General features: G+C 34.6%; 1 protein-coding gene across 1 annotated transcript in view; it reads right to left on the bottom strand.

Annotated features, from left to right (window-relative positions):
• Window positions 1–14,368, bottom strand: part of fam184aa (family with sequence similarity 184 member Aa) — a 50,228-nt gene extending 35,860 nt beyond the window's left edge. The window contains exons 1-9 of the mRNA XM_067366893.1: window positions 14,174–14,368; window positions 9,245–10,099; window positions 7,839–7,974; window positions 7,387–7,568; window positions 5,049–5,234; window positions 4,321–4,443; window positions 2,882–3,043; window positions 2,333–2,454; window positions 1,751–1,901 (exon numbers count right to left, since the gene is read on the bottom strand). Of these exons, the coding sequence (XP_067222994.1) occupies window positions 1,751–1,901; window positions 2,333–2,454; window positions 2,882–3,043; window positions 4,321–4,443; window positions 5,049–5,234; window positions 7,387–7,568; window positions 7,839–7,974; window positions 9,245–10,099; window positions 14,174–14,368 (2,112 nt within the window). The remainder of the gene's footprint in view (window positions 1–1,750; window positions 1,902–2,332; window positions 2,455–2,881; window positions 3,044–4,320; window positions 4,444–5,048; window positions 5,235–7,386; window positions 7,569–7,838; window positions 7,975–9,244; window positions 10,100–14,173) is intronic.
• Between the last annotated feature and the right edge of the window lie 1,274 nt (window positions 14,369–15,642).

The raw sequence follows: 15,642 nt of genomic DNA, 5'->3' as shown, positions 1-15,642 counted from the left end.
TATCAGCCTGAATTAGTTATTTAACTAGTTAAAAGAACTAGTCATTTTTAGCAACTTATTTTGCCCTAATGAATGATCCAGTTACAGTTAAGTTAAAGGGTTAGTTCACCCAAAAATGAAAAATCTGTCATTTATTACTCACCCTCATGTCGTTCCACACCTGTAAGACCTTTGTTCATCTTCTGAACACAAATTAAGATATTTTTGATAAAATCCGATGGCTCAGTGAGGCAAGTTAATTTACACTTTCAAACACCTAGAAGTTATATTTAAAACAGTTCATGTGAGTACAGTGGTTCAACCTTAATGTCATGAAGTGACGAGAAAAATAACGACTTTATTCAACAATATCTAGTGATGGCCGATTTAGAAACACTGCTTCATGAAGCTTCGAATCTGTACGAATCTTTTGTTTTGAATCAGTGGTTCGGATCGCCAAAGTCACATGATTTCAGTAAATGAGGCTACATTAAGTCATAAATGTTTCGCAATTTCAATGGTTTACCACTGGGGGGTGTGACTTTGGCAGTTTGATACACGCTCTGAACCACTGATTCAAAACAAAAGATTCGTAAAGCTTTGAAGCTTCATGAAGCAGTGTTTTGAAATCGCCCATCACTAGATATTGCTGAATAAAGTCGTTAATGTATAAGTACATTAAGGTTGAACCACTGTAGTCACATGAACTGTTTTAAATATAACTTTAGTACCCTTCTGTGCATTTGAAAGTGCAAATTAACTTGCTTTCAATGCAGGCCTCACTGAGCCATCGGATTTTATCAAAAATATCTTAATTTGTGTTCCAAAGATGAATGAAGGACTTACGGGTGTGGAACGACATGAGGGTGAGTAGCAAATTACATTATTTTAATTTGCATATATATTTAGCATATATATTTACTTTTTTTTTTTTTTTAATTACTAATCGTTTCGCTAGATTTAAATATACAAGATTTGATTTAAATATACAAGAGTTTTTTATTTATTTTTATTTATTTTTTAAATTATTTTAAACTTTTGTTTTGCTACATTTTGGCTTTTACAAACATTTGTTTTGATTTGTTACATTTTTGTTTGATTTTTATAAACATTTGCTACATTTTTGTTTTATATATATATATATTTTACAGATGTTTTGTTTGGTTACTTTTTTTGTTTATAAGAACATATAAATGTTTTTGCTACAAGAAACATGAAAAACAAGTGTTACATCTTGTTTTTAATTTGAATTTTAATTTAATTTTTTTTTTACAAACACTTTGATTTGTTGCATTTTTTGCATTTTTGTTTAGTTACATTTTTGTATGTTCTTACCAGTGTTTGTTTTGTTACACTTTTGTTTATTTTAAAACACAATTTTTTATATGACTGTTTATGCTAGAAGAAACCAGAAAAACAAGCGAACTTCTGAGGAAAAATGTTATAAAAGTAGTGTAGAATACACCTCTAAAATGTTAAATGTGGACAAAACACTTAAAAATAAAGGTTCTTTATTGGCATCGATAGTTCCATAAAAAAATTTAACATCAATGGAATATTTCCATTGCACTAAAGATTCTTTATAGTGTAAAAGGTTTATTTTTTCATTATAAAAATGTTCTTCACACTAAGAACAAAAATTGTTCTTTTAAGAACTGTTCACTGAAAGGTTCTTCTATGGCACTGCTGCAAAAACCTCCTTTTTTTGAACTGTTATTTTTAAGAGTGTAGGCATAAATTACAAAAAGTCACCTGTGTGACCTTCTGTTACCTGTTCCAGGAGGTCCTCCACCTTCCTCTGCCAGCTCTCCCTGGCGGCCATCATCTCCAGGTCTCTCTGCTGGGAAAGTTGTGTCAGGGCCACCTGCTTCTCTGCCTGATATTCGGCTGTAAGCTCTTCCCGAAGACCCTTCAGCTCAGCCCTGAGATGGAAAAGAGAAGGAGAGGGCGCAACTGACAGGGTGAAACAGATACAAGGACACATTACTTAAACAGCGTGCAAGTGACTCTGAAAGTAAGACATTAAAATGTTAATAAGAACCTCACAGATGTCTCAGTAACCTTCAGATCACTGTATATTGTGTGCTGCTCTGCGATTAGATGTTAACCTCTTACTCTTGTAATTAGCATATTTTAATCCAAATGCATGCCTGTGTAAGAGGATTTGTCACAGGCTTCCATGCAGGACAGACTGCTCCTATTTTAGGTTTGATTTGCCGTGTGCACTCTCTAAAAACCAAACACTGTGTACAGTCACAGTTTATTCAATTTAATGCACTGTGCACAGAAAATCTCGCTCTGTTTTTAGCTCCGTCTTCTCAACAGTATGTATGACTCATGTTTTGTACAACACCTTAGAGCATCGGTCCACTTGAGATCCAGCTCCTCTGTGATTTTGTCCATTTTCTGTTTCTCCTCTGTTTTGATAGCGATGACCCTGGCTTCATGTTGCTGTTTCTGGGTTTCTATCTCCTCCTGTGAGAGGACAATGATTCATCATGGGAAAAGCAAAGAGAGAAAGCAGTTTCCAGTAGAGCTGATTATACAAATGGCATCTTTAGACATGCGGGCTCTTCCTGCACTTCGCAGGCTTTAGTGCAAAACAAAAGCGGCTGGTTTTGGGTGTCTTAAAAATTGAATGAGGCTTAATTTTTCTTTTAAGATCTTCACCACGCTCCATTATCCGTCTCCTATTGCAGTGATTGCCATGCCGAACTCCCGCTTCTCCCTCTAAACAGCGAGATGCGTCAGTGGTTTTCACGCTTCTAAAAGCGTGAAAGAACTTGAACATTTTATATCAAGATCTCTAAAAGCTGCTTCTATTTTTCTATCTAATGAGAGCCTAACTCAAAATGCAAGTAATTCATAATAAATGGAATAAAAAAAAAGTGGAGCGTTTTACTTGTAGGTCTGTGAGCAGATTGCTTGTCTCTCTCACTCTCGCCCTAGTGGCATCCAACTCCATGAGAAGCTTTTCCTGGCTGTCTTTAAGACAGGAGATATGGCTCTCAGCAGAATCCAGATTTTCTTCACTCTCCTTCACAAGGTCCTTTAAATGGGACACCTGAGAGAAGCCACAAAAACAATCAAAATACGTATATGGGTCATTCTTACTACGCATTACATTTTCTTACATACATGTCTTAATATCATCAAAAAATTTTTTTAAACAACTTAACAATTTTTAAAGATGGAAATTATATAACAGTATATCATTTTCATCACAATATTTCAATAAACTCTACTTTGGTGGCCATCTTTAAATAAAAAATTTAGCAATTTATTAAAAAAAATTTCTTCATGATGTCCTTTTTCTTATTTAAATATTACAAAATAAATTCTTCAGGAATTCAGGAATACAAATTTTTTTTTCACAGTGGTGAAAAAAAAAACAAGCATTAGCAATGAATTCTGTGGTGTTTTGGCTTTTCTTTAAACTCTAAAGCAATATAATATAATATAATATAATATGAAAGTATGAATAAGTATAAGTTGTCATATTAGACTGATATTGGGAGCAGACAATATCAATATCAGCGTAAAATATAATAATAAACAGGTACTGGGGGAAAAACACATAAGGTTTATGAAAAATGTAAATTGGCATGTTGCTGGTTCAACTTTGTCTAACAGCTCTGTCCAGCGAGACTTAAAGCAGTGTTATTTTAGTATCAGTGAGATAGTAGTTATAGTTATATTTTCTGTTTGCATTTTAATTTTAGTTTTAGTTAAAGTTCTAGTAATTTTGTTGTTTTTGTCATTTTTATTAGTTTTTTTAAATGTCTATATATTTTTAATATTTTTATTTCAGTTTTAGTTATTTTAGCGCATCAAGTTAAACTAAATGAAAATGAGAAATGTTTCCTTGTCAACTAGCTAAAATAAAATAAGTTTTCTTTTTATATTTTATTTTATTTTTTATTGCACATTTTTTTATTTTAATTTACATTTTAATTTTAAAATAAAAATAAATATTTTAAATAAAAATAATATTTAAATTTTATTTGAATTATATTACTAGTAACAAAAAAAGTTTATGTTTTTAATTTTAATTAATTAATTAAATTAATTACCAGCTAGAATTGCAGCTGATCAACCATCTAAACCAGTCTGGACAAAAATTTTGAATTTTTTTTGGGGGCTCGTCCGGGATATTACTAAGAAACACAGGACTGAGAGGTAATCCTTGATCAAAGGTAAGTTGTTTTTAATGATTTCCTGTGGTGGTAGGATTGTTGATCTCATCTCATAATTTAAAAAATAAAATAAAATTCTAACTACCATGAGATGTGTTTTGAAGCAGAAAAGTTTAACAAAAATTGAACAGCTGTTAATATAAACCTCTTGGTTGGCCATGTTGAGCTTAGTAGTGAGTTCCTCTCGTATGGTCTCCAGTTGCTGTTGCAGGTGGTTTCTTTGCTCTTCCAATGACAGACGCCGGATATCAAACTGTTGTCTCATCTCCTGACAGAGTAAACATGAAAAGAAAACATTAGAAAAGCCATAGTAGAGCACTGAAATGAGAGGTGAATCCAGACAGTAGGACAATCTGCTGTCTTTTTCAATTAATTACACAGAAGCTGTAAAAAGCCTTTGAACAGAGACATTTTCAAAAAAATAAAGTGACATGATTGTCATGAGATGACAAGAAGATTAGTCTCAATATTTGTCATGATTGAGAGCTATTTTTATGGATCATCACAAAAACTGTGGGAATAATATCACTGTCACTGTCATCATTGCAATGAGAAACGGCTGTTTGCATAATCAACACCACTCAACGAGGAGCAGAAAATGTAATTAGGCATAGCTCTCAGGGTTTCAATAGATGGTTTGGGAACAGTGGTAATCCACCAGTGTTGTTTAGTAATATTTTTAATTTGTTTTGCATTAAGATGATGCAGTTTATTTTTATGAAACAGAACACAGAGAATAACAAGACGCGAAAGAGAACACAAGGGAGGGAATATCTAAAGCAAAACTGATAATAAAGCAAAAACTTAAAGCTCAAAATAGATCTGAATAAGCACTTAAGCACTAAATCCATAGTAAAAAATATATGTTCTTACACTGAGCAGCTGATTCTTCTCTCTCTCAGTGGCATTGCGAGCACTTTCCTGCTGGACTCTGTGTTTCTCCTTGAGTTCTTCTAAGGACTCTGCTTGGCTTTCTTTCAGACAGGCCGTTTCCTCCTCGTATTTGGCCCTGATTTGCGCCAGCTCCATATCATAGCTCTGCTTTTCCTCACGAAGCGACTGCCAAAACAGCACAGCTTCATTTACACACTGTCAAGACTCGATATCTTCTGTTAAAAACCTGATAATAGTTTTCAGTTGGCAGTGACTGATTTCAAAATACTGTTTAGCAACAGTTTGTGTACATGATATTTGGTATGTATGATTATAAAGTACCAATTCCTAGGTATGTAACCAAATACTCAAGATTACAGGGGACTAAATGTAAAAATCGAATAATCTGTCAGTGGAAAACACATATTGATCAAGCAATAATTATTGAATATTGGAGGGAATTTGTCATGTTGCATCAATGTTTCCTATATTAGGACATTAAAAGTTGAAATACACTACAATTTAAAAGTCTTTAAGATTTATGTTTTTGAAAGAAGTCTCTAATGCTCACCATGGCAGCAATTTAAAAACAACTTTAAAATATTATTATAAAAATGTTTAATATATTTTAAAATGTCATTTTGTAAGTCACTTTAGATAAAAGCGTCTACTAACTATATTAAAGGGAACCTATTATGCCCCTTTTTACAAGATGTATTATAAGTCTCTGGTGTCCCCAGAATGTGTCTGTGAAGTTTCAGCTCAAAATACCCCACAGATTATTTATTCTAATTTCTAAAATTTGCCCCTATTTTGGTGTCTGCAAAAACACGCCGTTTTTGTGTGTGTCACTTTAAATGCAAATGAGCTGGTGCTCCCGGCCCCCTTTCCAGAAGAGGGTGGAGCTTTAACAGCTCGTGCTTCAGTTGCTCAACAACAACAAAGCTGGAGAATCTCACACAGCCAAAATGACGATTTTCAGTAGCAGTGTTCAGCCTTACATTGTTCAAACTGGACACTGATGGAGAGACTCGGGAAGAAGTTACATCTTTTAGAAAGCATCTGGATGTTTCTGAATGGTTAGTGGATAAATTTATGTAGTTGCTGTGGAGTTGATTCAACTCATCGACTAGACTCTTTTGTGCAAATCCAGCGTTTAATTGATCCTTGTTTGTGAAGCAGTCCGGCGTAAAAAGTGATAATTTTTTTTCAGGATTCTTTGATGAATACAAATTTGGAAAGATCAGCATTTATTTGAAATATAAATCATTTTAAAGGTGCCCTAGAATTAAAAATTGAATTTATATTGGCATAGTTGAATAATAAGAGTTCAGTACATGGAAATGACATACAGTGAGTCTCAAACACCATTGTTTCCTCCTTCTTATATAAATCTCATTTGTTTAAAAGATCTCCGAAGAACAGGCGAATCTCAACATTACACCGACTGTTAAGTAACAGTCAGAATCATTAATATGTATGACCCCAATATTTGCATATGCCAGCCCATGTTCAAGGCATTACACAAGGGCAGAACGTCTGGATCTGTGCACAGCTGAATCAACAGACTAGGTAATCAAGCAAGAACAATAGCGAAAAATGGCAGATGGAGCAATAATAACTGACATGATCCATGATAACATGATATTTTTAGTGATATTTGTAAACTGTCTTTCTAAATGTTTCGTTAGCATGTTGCTAATGTACTGTTAAATGTGGTTAAAGTTACCATCGTTTCTTACTGTATTCACGGAGACAAGAGCCGTCGCTATTTTCATTGTATAATTCATAAACACATCTTCATTCTTTATAAATCTCTCCAACAGTGTGTAATGTTAGCTTTAGCCACAGAGCACTATCAAACTCATTCAGAATCAAATGTAAACATCCAAATAAATACTTTACACACATAATCCGACGCATGCATGCAGTACGCATGACGAACACTTTGTAAAGATCCATTTTGAGGGTTATATTAGTTGTGTAAACTTTGTTTATGCACAGTTTAAGGCAAGTGCGAGCTCCGTGGGCGGGAAGCGTGAGCATTTAAAGGGGCTGCAACATGAATCGGTGCATTTCTAATTATGCCCCAAAATAGGCAGTTAAAAAAATTAATTAAAAAAAATCTATGAGGTATTTTGAGCTGAAACTTCACAGACACATTCAGGGGACACCTTAGACTTATATTACATCTTGTAAAAAAAAACGTTCGATGGCACCTTTAATTCATCCTCGCAGTATAAAAATATTAATTTCTTTCAAAATAAATTTTTACTGACCCCAAACTTTTGAACGGTTTGTAATATAAAAAGAAAAATGGGGAATAATAATAACTTGCCTTCTCCAGAGTGAGGATCTTCTGATGCTGTTGTTCTTCCAGTGTTTGAATCTGTTTCTGAAGTCTCTCTCTCTCCTCCTCCAGCTGGAGGATCTTCTCCTTCAGGCGGTTCTGCTCGGAGCCAAGATCCCTGATAGTGGCCTCGTGGCTCATTTGGGTCGCTTGAAGAGAGCCTATCTGACCTGATAATGAAATACATGGGGTTTGTTGTTAGATTAATTCTTCCTCAAAAATTAAATGTGACATATTATTTGTGGATATGAAGGAGTCAATTGCAAATTCAAAAACTGAGCAGCATTTTTTGCAAGTGAAAATTCAGAGCTACGTAAATCAATCCCTGCCAAGCTATCACAAAACTGTAACCTTTCTAAAAAACCTCTCACGTTGCAGCTTGAGTGAGTCACAGTCCTATGCTGAAGAAAAATGTAATTTGGTCATGACATTATTCTCACTGGCTTTGTGAAGGATTTCATTGGCCTGCTGCTGAACTCGATCTCTGCTTCCATCCAGCTCATATTCTGTATCTTTCAGCTGCATCACCCAAATCTCTCCATCCTGTATGGCCTCTTCCAGCTGCTTATGTAACTCCTGTCAAGGAAAAAAAAACTTAAATTACTTTTCTGAGATGCATTATTATTTTATAAAGCATATAAACTCACAAACCCATCTCAATGTTGTTTGTTTCTTTTCATTTTAAAATAAGCACCCTATACATTTTGAAGAGAACTGCCACTTTTGGCCTTGTGGAGTCTAAACAAACTTCATTTCACATACTTCATGTAATTTGGTCACAAACAATACATGAATCATGAGAAAATTCTGTCGTTTTTATCATTTTTTTCTGAACCATCATTAATATTTTTCATTAATAACACCACATCTCAAATTATGTTGTGTTTGATAGCATTGTGTAACGGAAATTAAATTTTAAATATTTTGAAATACATCGTCACTTTTGTCCTACTAAGGCTAATTTCATAGCTACCATTTTATATATTCCAAATAAATACAACTAAATATAATTTTCACACGTTTGCAAAGTTACATTTTGGAAATAATGCACAATATATTATCTTTAGCTCATGCATGTCATTTTTATACTTTGTCTGATTTTTTATTAGGGTCAAACTTATGGTATGTGAAAACAAAGTAAATTAAAAATACACTACCATTTGCCAAAACTTTGGGGTCAGTAAGATTATTTTTAAAGAAATTAACACTTTTATTCAGCAATAATGCATTAAATGAATCAAAAGACAATAAAGACATAAATATTTAAATATTTTAAATATTTATCTAACTTTCTTCTTATCAAAAAAAAATCCTGAAAAAAGTATCACAGTTTCTAAAAAATATTAAAAAGAAATTAGGAATTACATCTTAAAAAGTGTTAAAATAAAAGGAACCAGTTATTTTAAATTGTAATATTTTGAATTATTGGTTTTAATTATTGTTTGTTGTTGTTATTTGTTATTGACTGCATTTATTTGTTATTGTTGAATATTATTGTTTTTATTGTATTTTTGAGCAAATAAATGTAGTATTGGTAAGCATAACAACTTATTTCAAAAACAAAAATGCTAGTGTACATTAAATGGTATATTATATTTCTTGTAATATTATAGTTTTAAAAAATATCTCATATTTATGATAGATTTCCATTTTTAGATTGAAATTTGGGGTTTGGGAAAAGGCTTAAATGATAAAATCTACAATAAAAGGTAGTAAAATTAAATTATGAAGACACTGTAAGACATTTCCAAGACTGACAGTTTTAATAATAAAAAAAAAATCAACCCCATAAAAGCACTCTTCAATGAATCTTCATTTACTGCAAATGCTACAGTAAAAGCATTACCGTAATCGTGACTTCTGCATTGTTAAGAGAGGCCTGGAGTCTGTTGGTCTTGTCCCTGCTCTCTCGCGCCTCATCCTGAGCTCTGTGTAGTTCAGCGCGGAGTTTACATAGGGTCCTCTGAAGAGCCGCCTCCTGCATCTGAAACTCCTTCCTCAGTTCCACCTCCGTCCTCTTCCAGGCCAGCAAGTTCTCTGTGGTGAGCTGCTGCGTTCGCCTCATGGCCTCCAGCTCGCGTTCATAGAACCCTTGAGCCTTGCTCAGCTTGGCCTCGTATTCCTCCACCAGCCGAACCTTGTCCTGCATCAGCTCCTCCACACGCTCCATGAGCGACTCCAGCTCGGTACGGTGCAGCTCGGCCAGTTTCTCCTGTTCCAGGCTGGAGGACGCACTCTGGTTCTCCTGGCTTTCCAGCAGCTCCTGGACTTCCTGTCGGTGGGCTGACTTGAGCTCCTCCAGTGCTCGGCGTTTTTCCTGCTCAAACTGGGCTTGTACCTGGCTGAAGGAGCGCAGCTTCTCTTCGAACTCGTGCCGCATCTCCTCCACTTCACGGGACATGGATACCACGCGTTGCGTGTGCTGGGCCTCCGTGCAGAGCTGCGTGTCCTCCATGCGCTGACGGTACATCTCGAACTCTGCCAGCGCTTGGCGCTTCATGTGTTCGTGCAGCTCCACGGATTCCTCCAGGGACTGTAGGCGCCGTTTTAGGTCGGCCTCGTCCCCGATTTTGCTCTTGTAGTGAAGGATCTTCTCTCGAGTCTCTGTCAGGATGTGCTGCACCTCCTCATCATGGGCCTCCTTCAGAGACTGGATTGCATCTTCATGCTCGTCGTTTTTCGTGTTGAGGGCGTAAATGACCTATGAGAAACATGGGTGATAATGAAGAATCAGTTTTTATACAGCTGCAGAAAATTCATTTTTGAACAGCCTCTCTGTCTTTCATCTCACTCCCTCTAGAAATCTGTGATTAGATGTCAGCACCTTTAAAATTTGTGATTATGTGACTGCTCGGTCTTCATGTTTACTGAAAACAGCAGCTGCGGTAAGAAATTTGTGTTAATTTTACATGGATTATTTCACTTATGAGTATAAGTATATAAGTATATAAGAATATATAAGTATTGGTGGATCCAATCATACTCAACACAGGTCAGCAAAGTAAATTGTGGAGGTCAGATCTTTATTTCTCTGAAACACAAAATAAGATATTTTGAATATCTTGTTTTGTCATAATTTATTTTTGTCCATACAATGAAGTGTTGTTTTGGACCCCAATGACTTCCACTGTATAGACAAAAACAGTTGAAACATTCATCAAAATATCTTCTATATCTTCTATCTTCTATATACAGGTTTGGAATTACAGCTGGACGATATGATCCAAAATCTCGATTAAATGGACTGAATTTTTGTTTGTTTGTTTGTCTTTTGCTTTTTTTGCCCTCATAGTTCACTGACTGTACTGTAAATATGCTTGACTATTAAAGGTGGGATATTTTTTCCTAATGAAAGAGTGCTCTGACATAAGAGCTCACTTTCAGCAGTAATTTTATTTATGGTTCGTAACAAATCATCTCGTTGTAAATCAGATACAGATAAATGAACACAGTATCAGTACATTTATTTGAATGCATTAATGAGAGAGCGATTGCGTGTGTGAATTATTCATACTTTCTATCAATTATGAAGCTGTGGATTGTACTTAGTTACTTCAAAAGCATAAAAATATATGCTATAACTTTTGACTTCTAAGCTACTAACAAGAGTTCAGTACATGGAAAAGACATACAGTGAGTCTCAAACTCCATTGTTTCCTCCTTCTTATATAAATCTAATTTTTTTAAAAGACCTCAGAAGAACAGGCGAGTCTCAAAATAACACCGACTGTTATGTAACAGTCGGGGTGTACGCCCCCAATATTTGCATATGCCAGCCCATGTTCCCAACATTATGAAAGGCATTAGACAAGGGCAGAATGTCTGGATCTGCACAGCTGAATCATCAGACTAGGTTAGCAAGCAAGAACAATAGCGAAAAATGGCAGATGAAGCAATAATAACTGACATGATCCATGATAGCATGATATTTTTAGTGATATTTGTAAATTGTCTTTCTAAATGTTTCGTTAACATGTTGCTAATGTACTGTTAAATGTGGTTAAAGTTACCATCGTTTCTTACTGTATTCACGGAGACAAGAGCCGTCGCTATTTTCATTTTTAAACACTTGCAGTCTGTATAATTCATAAACACAACTTCATTCTTTATAAATCTCTCCAACGGTGTAGCATTAGCCTGTTAGCCATGGAGCACAGCCTCAAACTCGTTCAGAATCAATGTAAACATCAAAATAAACACTGTACTTACGAGATTCTGCATGACGAACACTTTGTAAAGATCCATTTTGAGGGTTATATTAGCTGTTTGAACTTTTTTTATGTTGTTTAAGGCAAGTGCGAGCTCTTGGGGCGTGGAGCACGAGATTTAAAGGGCCACACACCCTGAATCGGCTCATTTCTAATTATGCCCCAAAATAGGCAGTTAAAAAAAATGAAGTAATGAGTAAAATGAGTATTTTGAGCTGAAACTTCACAGACACATTCAGGGGACACCTTAGACTTATATTACATCTTGTAAAAAAAAGTTCTAGGGCACATTTAAATGTTCAAACTGGCAAGCTTTTAAACACACACAATTGACAAACTTTTGTGAGGGCGCAAGTGAAAATGATCTCACTTCAGGGCTCGGACGCTGTCTATGTGTGTTGACTCGGCAATTATGTTAGACTTCATGTTGCTTCCATGCCGCTGACTGGACGGGGCAAAGTCACGTGACTACACACAAGGTAGTATGGATTAAAAAAAAAACTAAATAAGTTCTGAATTTCGGTTTTGATTCATTTTTCATAATTTTTGGGCTGAGCTGGATGATCACACTATTGTCTTCTGACACTTACTGAAATGAATTGAATTAACATTAAACTGACTTGAGCTGAATAACTATTCAGACACAATTGTTTTTGGTACAGTTGTTTATAAAATGAACTCATTTCATAACTGATGAACTTAACAAAGTTATTGAACTGAACTGAATCAAGACTGAACTGATTTGAGCTAAATAATGACATGATTGTCTTTGTAGAGCTGCTTTATAGCAGAGTTTGTTAGTTTGTAAGTTGTCTCATATTTGTTAGTTTCCATCTTTGATTCTGTTATTTTCCTATACTGTGAAGCTGCTTTGAAGCAACTGGTATTGTATAAGGTGCCATAAAAATAAAGCTGATTTGACCTGAAGTTTCTTTTTAAGCCAAGAAATATTCCCTTAAAGCCACACGAAGATGTCTTGAGCACCTCCAAAGTGTGCACCACTGTCACCAAATCAGACATAAGAACAAATAAGAAAAATTGCACTCCAGTCAGGACATATACACATCTAAAGTGACAAAAAAAATAAAAAATGGAGGAATGGCCAGACCCAGTAAACAATCTCTTCTGACCTCTGGCAAGCACCACAGAGCACTGGCAACCAAAACAGATTCTTTCTATTGACAATTTACATAAACATATATTCATATTTATGCTGTTTCAATGCTCTATGTCCAATTTGCCCATTCCAATACAAATATTTAAAAGTGTATTTTTTGTTATGTATCTTCTTGCATACATAATACATGTTCAGAGTCCTCAGAGCTTCTGTAAACCAAATCAAATTCCTTGTATTTCTATAAAGCGCTTTCTGATTTGGACCAAATTCTTAATTTAATAAACAAGAGTCTGTTTTCCTTTCGGAGCCAACAGTTTTTCCAGCCAAACATTTCATAATCATGACTCTCTTTCGGTGTGCTTAAAGAGTTGCACATCAAAGCAAGCCGCCTTCACTTGCCGCTGTTCTCCTTTTCATCTTTAATTGATTCCTTTCTGTCGCATCCATGTTATTAACATACTGTAAGGACTCCCTATTCTGCACAACTGTAGTTATGCAAAGTAGCCCTACCTAGTTTAATTAGTGTATTAATACATTCCCTGTCAGTTTAAAACTAGGTTTTCCTAAACAAAGCTCTTGATTTAGTTTACTTAAAAATACCACATTGAAAAGGTGGATTAGATGGGCATTTAAAAGGGATTTTAATAGCTCAAAAACATATCTAACATTTAATTATCATGTTTAAACACCATGTCTTAAGAGAAACATACAGTATAAACACAATTTCAAATTCATAACACACGACACAACCAAAAAGTCCTTACATTACTTCTGAATAGGGTCTTATAAATGCAATTTGCACATAGCCTTAAACAGTATGGTATTGTAAACAGTATGTTTTTGCTATGTTCAAAAAGGACCCAAACACAAACAACATCTAGAATGAATACTAGTCACATTTCTGTGAAACACATGCCTACTTTGTGGTAAAATCTTGTATCTGCATGCCTACTGGATTTTGTTTACATCAAAAGAACAAATGAAAATCATCTGAAAGGGAAAATAAGAGGTTAATTATTGTTGTTTTCACGCATACATCAAATTGAGGTCTGGAACTCTAAACAAAAACAGTGAAATACTGAATGAAATTAAATCTGAGGTAAAATTAATATGGCACATGCTCTATTGATAAACATGAATGTTAATAAACTACAGTAGACTGATTATCTCTGCATTAAAGACTCATTATGTAAGATGCGTTGTTTTTTGTAGAAATTAATCGTAGATTAAATGCAGTTTGCCAATCTTGTCTGGGATTATAAACAGATTTTTGCAAGGGAAAAAACACTGCAGTTCAAAAATATGCAATATGTAGGGCATCATCTCTATGGGGGATAAGGATTAAACATCATGCAGAATCCTGGTGACTGTATATTCATATTAAAGTTGAGATTATACAATCTAAAATCTGACAATTTCCCTAAAATATGAGCGATGTGATCATACCAACCTTAGTGAGTTGTGCTATTTTTTTACTCATCTTCAGGTGCAGATCTTGAGTGTATTCCATGGTCAGAGCAGATTCGTAGAGTAAATGGCTGGATGAGGAGGATGGACTGGTGCTTGATCCAGAAGCAGCAGCAGCGGGAGGATTGATACCCGGAGCAGCGCTGTACGGCGGCTGCCAGCCCGTCCCCGTCGCCATCTTCACGTACTGTCACGATCAAAAGCCCCTCGCAAGTGGGTTAAGGATGATCCTGCGCCATCAGTATACCTGTCATCCATATGAATTCATGTAAACCCATCATCCTGTTTGTCTATACGTGTCGACCACCGTTCGCAGATGAAAGTACTGTTCACCTGACCCAATAAACAATCAATATTCTTAGCGTCTGATATTAGAGATTCATGACAGACGTGGTTATTACTGGTTTACATCAGCCAGACATCAATGGCGGGAAACGAATGAAAATGAACTGAGCGCTACAATGTAACATTCGAGCATCATCACATCACATACACGCACAGTGGAAGATGCGGAGCGAGGAGAGAGAGTTGTAAATGACGTCAGAGCAGTACGGCTCTCTCTCTCTCTCTCTCTCTCTCACTGCTTTTCTGCTGCAAATACGTGATATAAATACAAAAGGGCCCAAGAATTATCAAAACAAAGAATAGCACGAACTATGAAATACCAACAAGCATAGTTAGTGTTAATTTGCTCATTTCAGTATGGTTAGTTGCGTGTATATAATATAATATAATATAATATAATATAATATAATATAATATAATATAATATAATATAATATAATATAATATAATATAATATAATATAATAAAGGGGTGAATTCAGGGTGATCGGGACAATTTTGCCATTAAGATGACTCGGAAAACGTGTCCCAATCAACCTGAATTCATCCTAATATAATATAATATAATATAATATAATATAATATAATATAATATAATATAATATAATATAATATAATATAATATAATATAATATAAAGGGGTGAATTCAGGGTGATTGGGACATTTTTTGCCATTAAGATGACTCGGAAAACGTGTCCCAATCAACCTGAATTCATCCTAATATAATATAATATAATATAATATAATATAATATAATATAATATAATATAATATAATATAATATAATATAATATAAAGGGGTGAATTCAGGGTGATTTGGACATTTTTTGCCATTAAGATGACTCGGAAAACGTGTCCCAATCAACCTGAATTCATCCTAATATAATATAATATAATATAATATAATATAATATAATATAATATAATATAATATAATATAATATAATATAATATAATATAATATAATATAATATAATATAATATAATATAATATAATATAGGGGTGAATTCAGGGTGATTGGAACACTTTTTGCCATTGGATGACTTGGAAAAAGTGTCCCAATTCAGACATTCAGAATTCATCCTAACATAATAATAACATACTCT

Source organism: Chanodichthys erythropterus, chromosome 18 (genome assembly GCF_024489055.1).
Source record: "Chanodichthys erythropterus isolate Z2021 chromosome 18, ASM2448905v1, whole genome shotgun sequence".
Taxonomy (NCBI): domain Eukaryota; kingdom Metazoa; phylum Chordata; class Actinopteri; order Cypriniformes; family Xenocyprididae; genus Chanodichthys; species Chanodichthys erythropterus.
The sequence above is the reverse complement of the archived record's forward strand: the minus strand, read 5'-3'. Positions and strand labels throughout refer to the sequence as shown.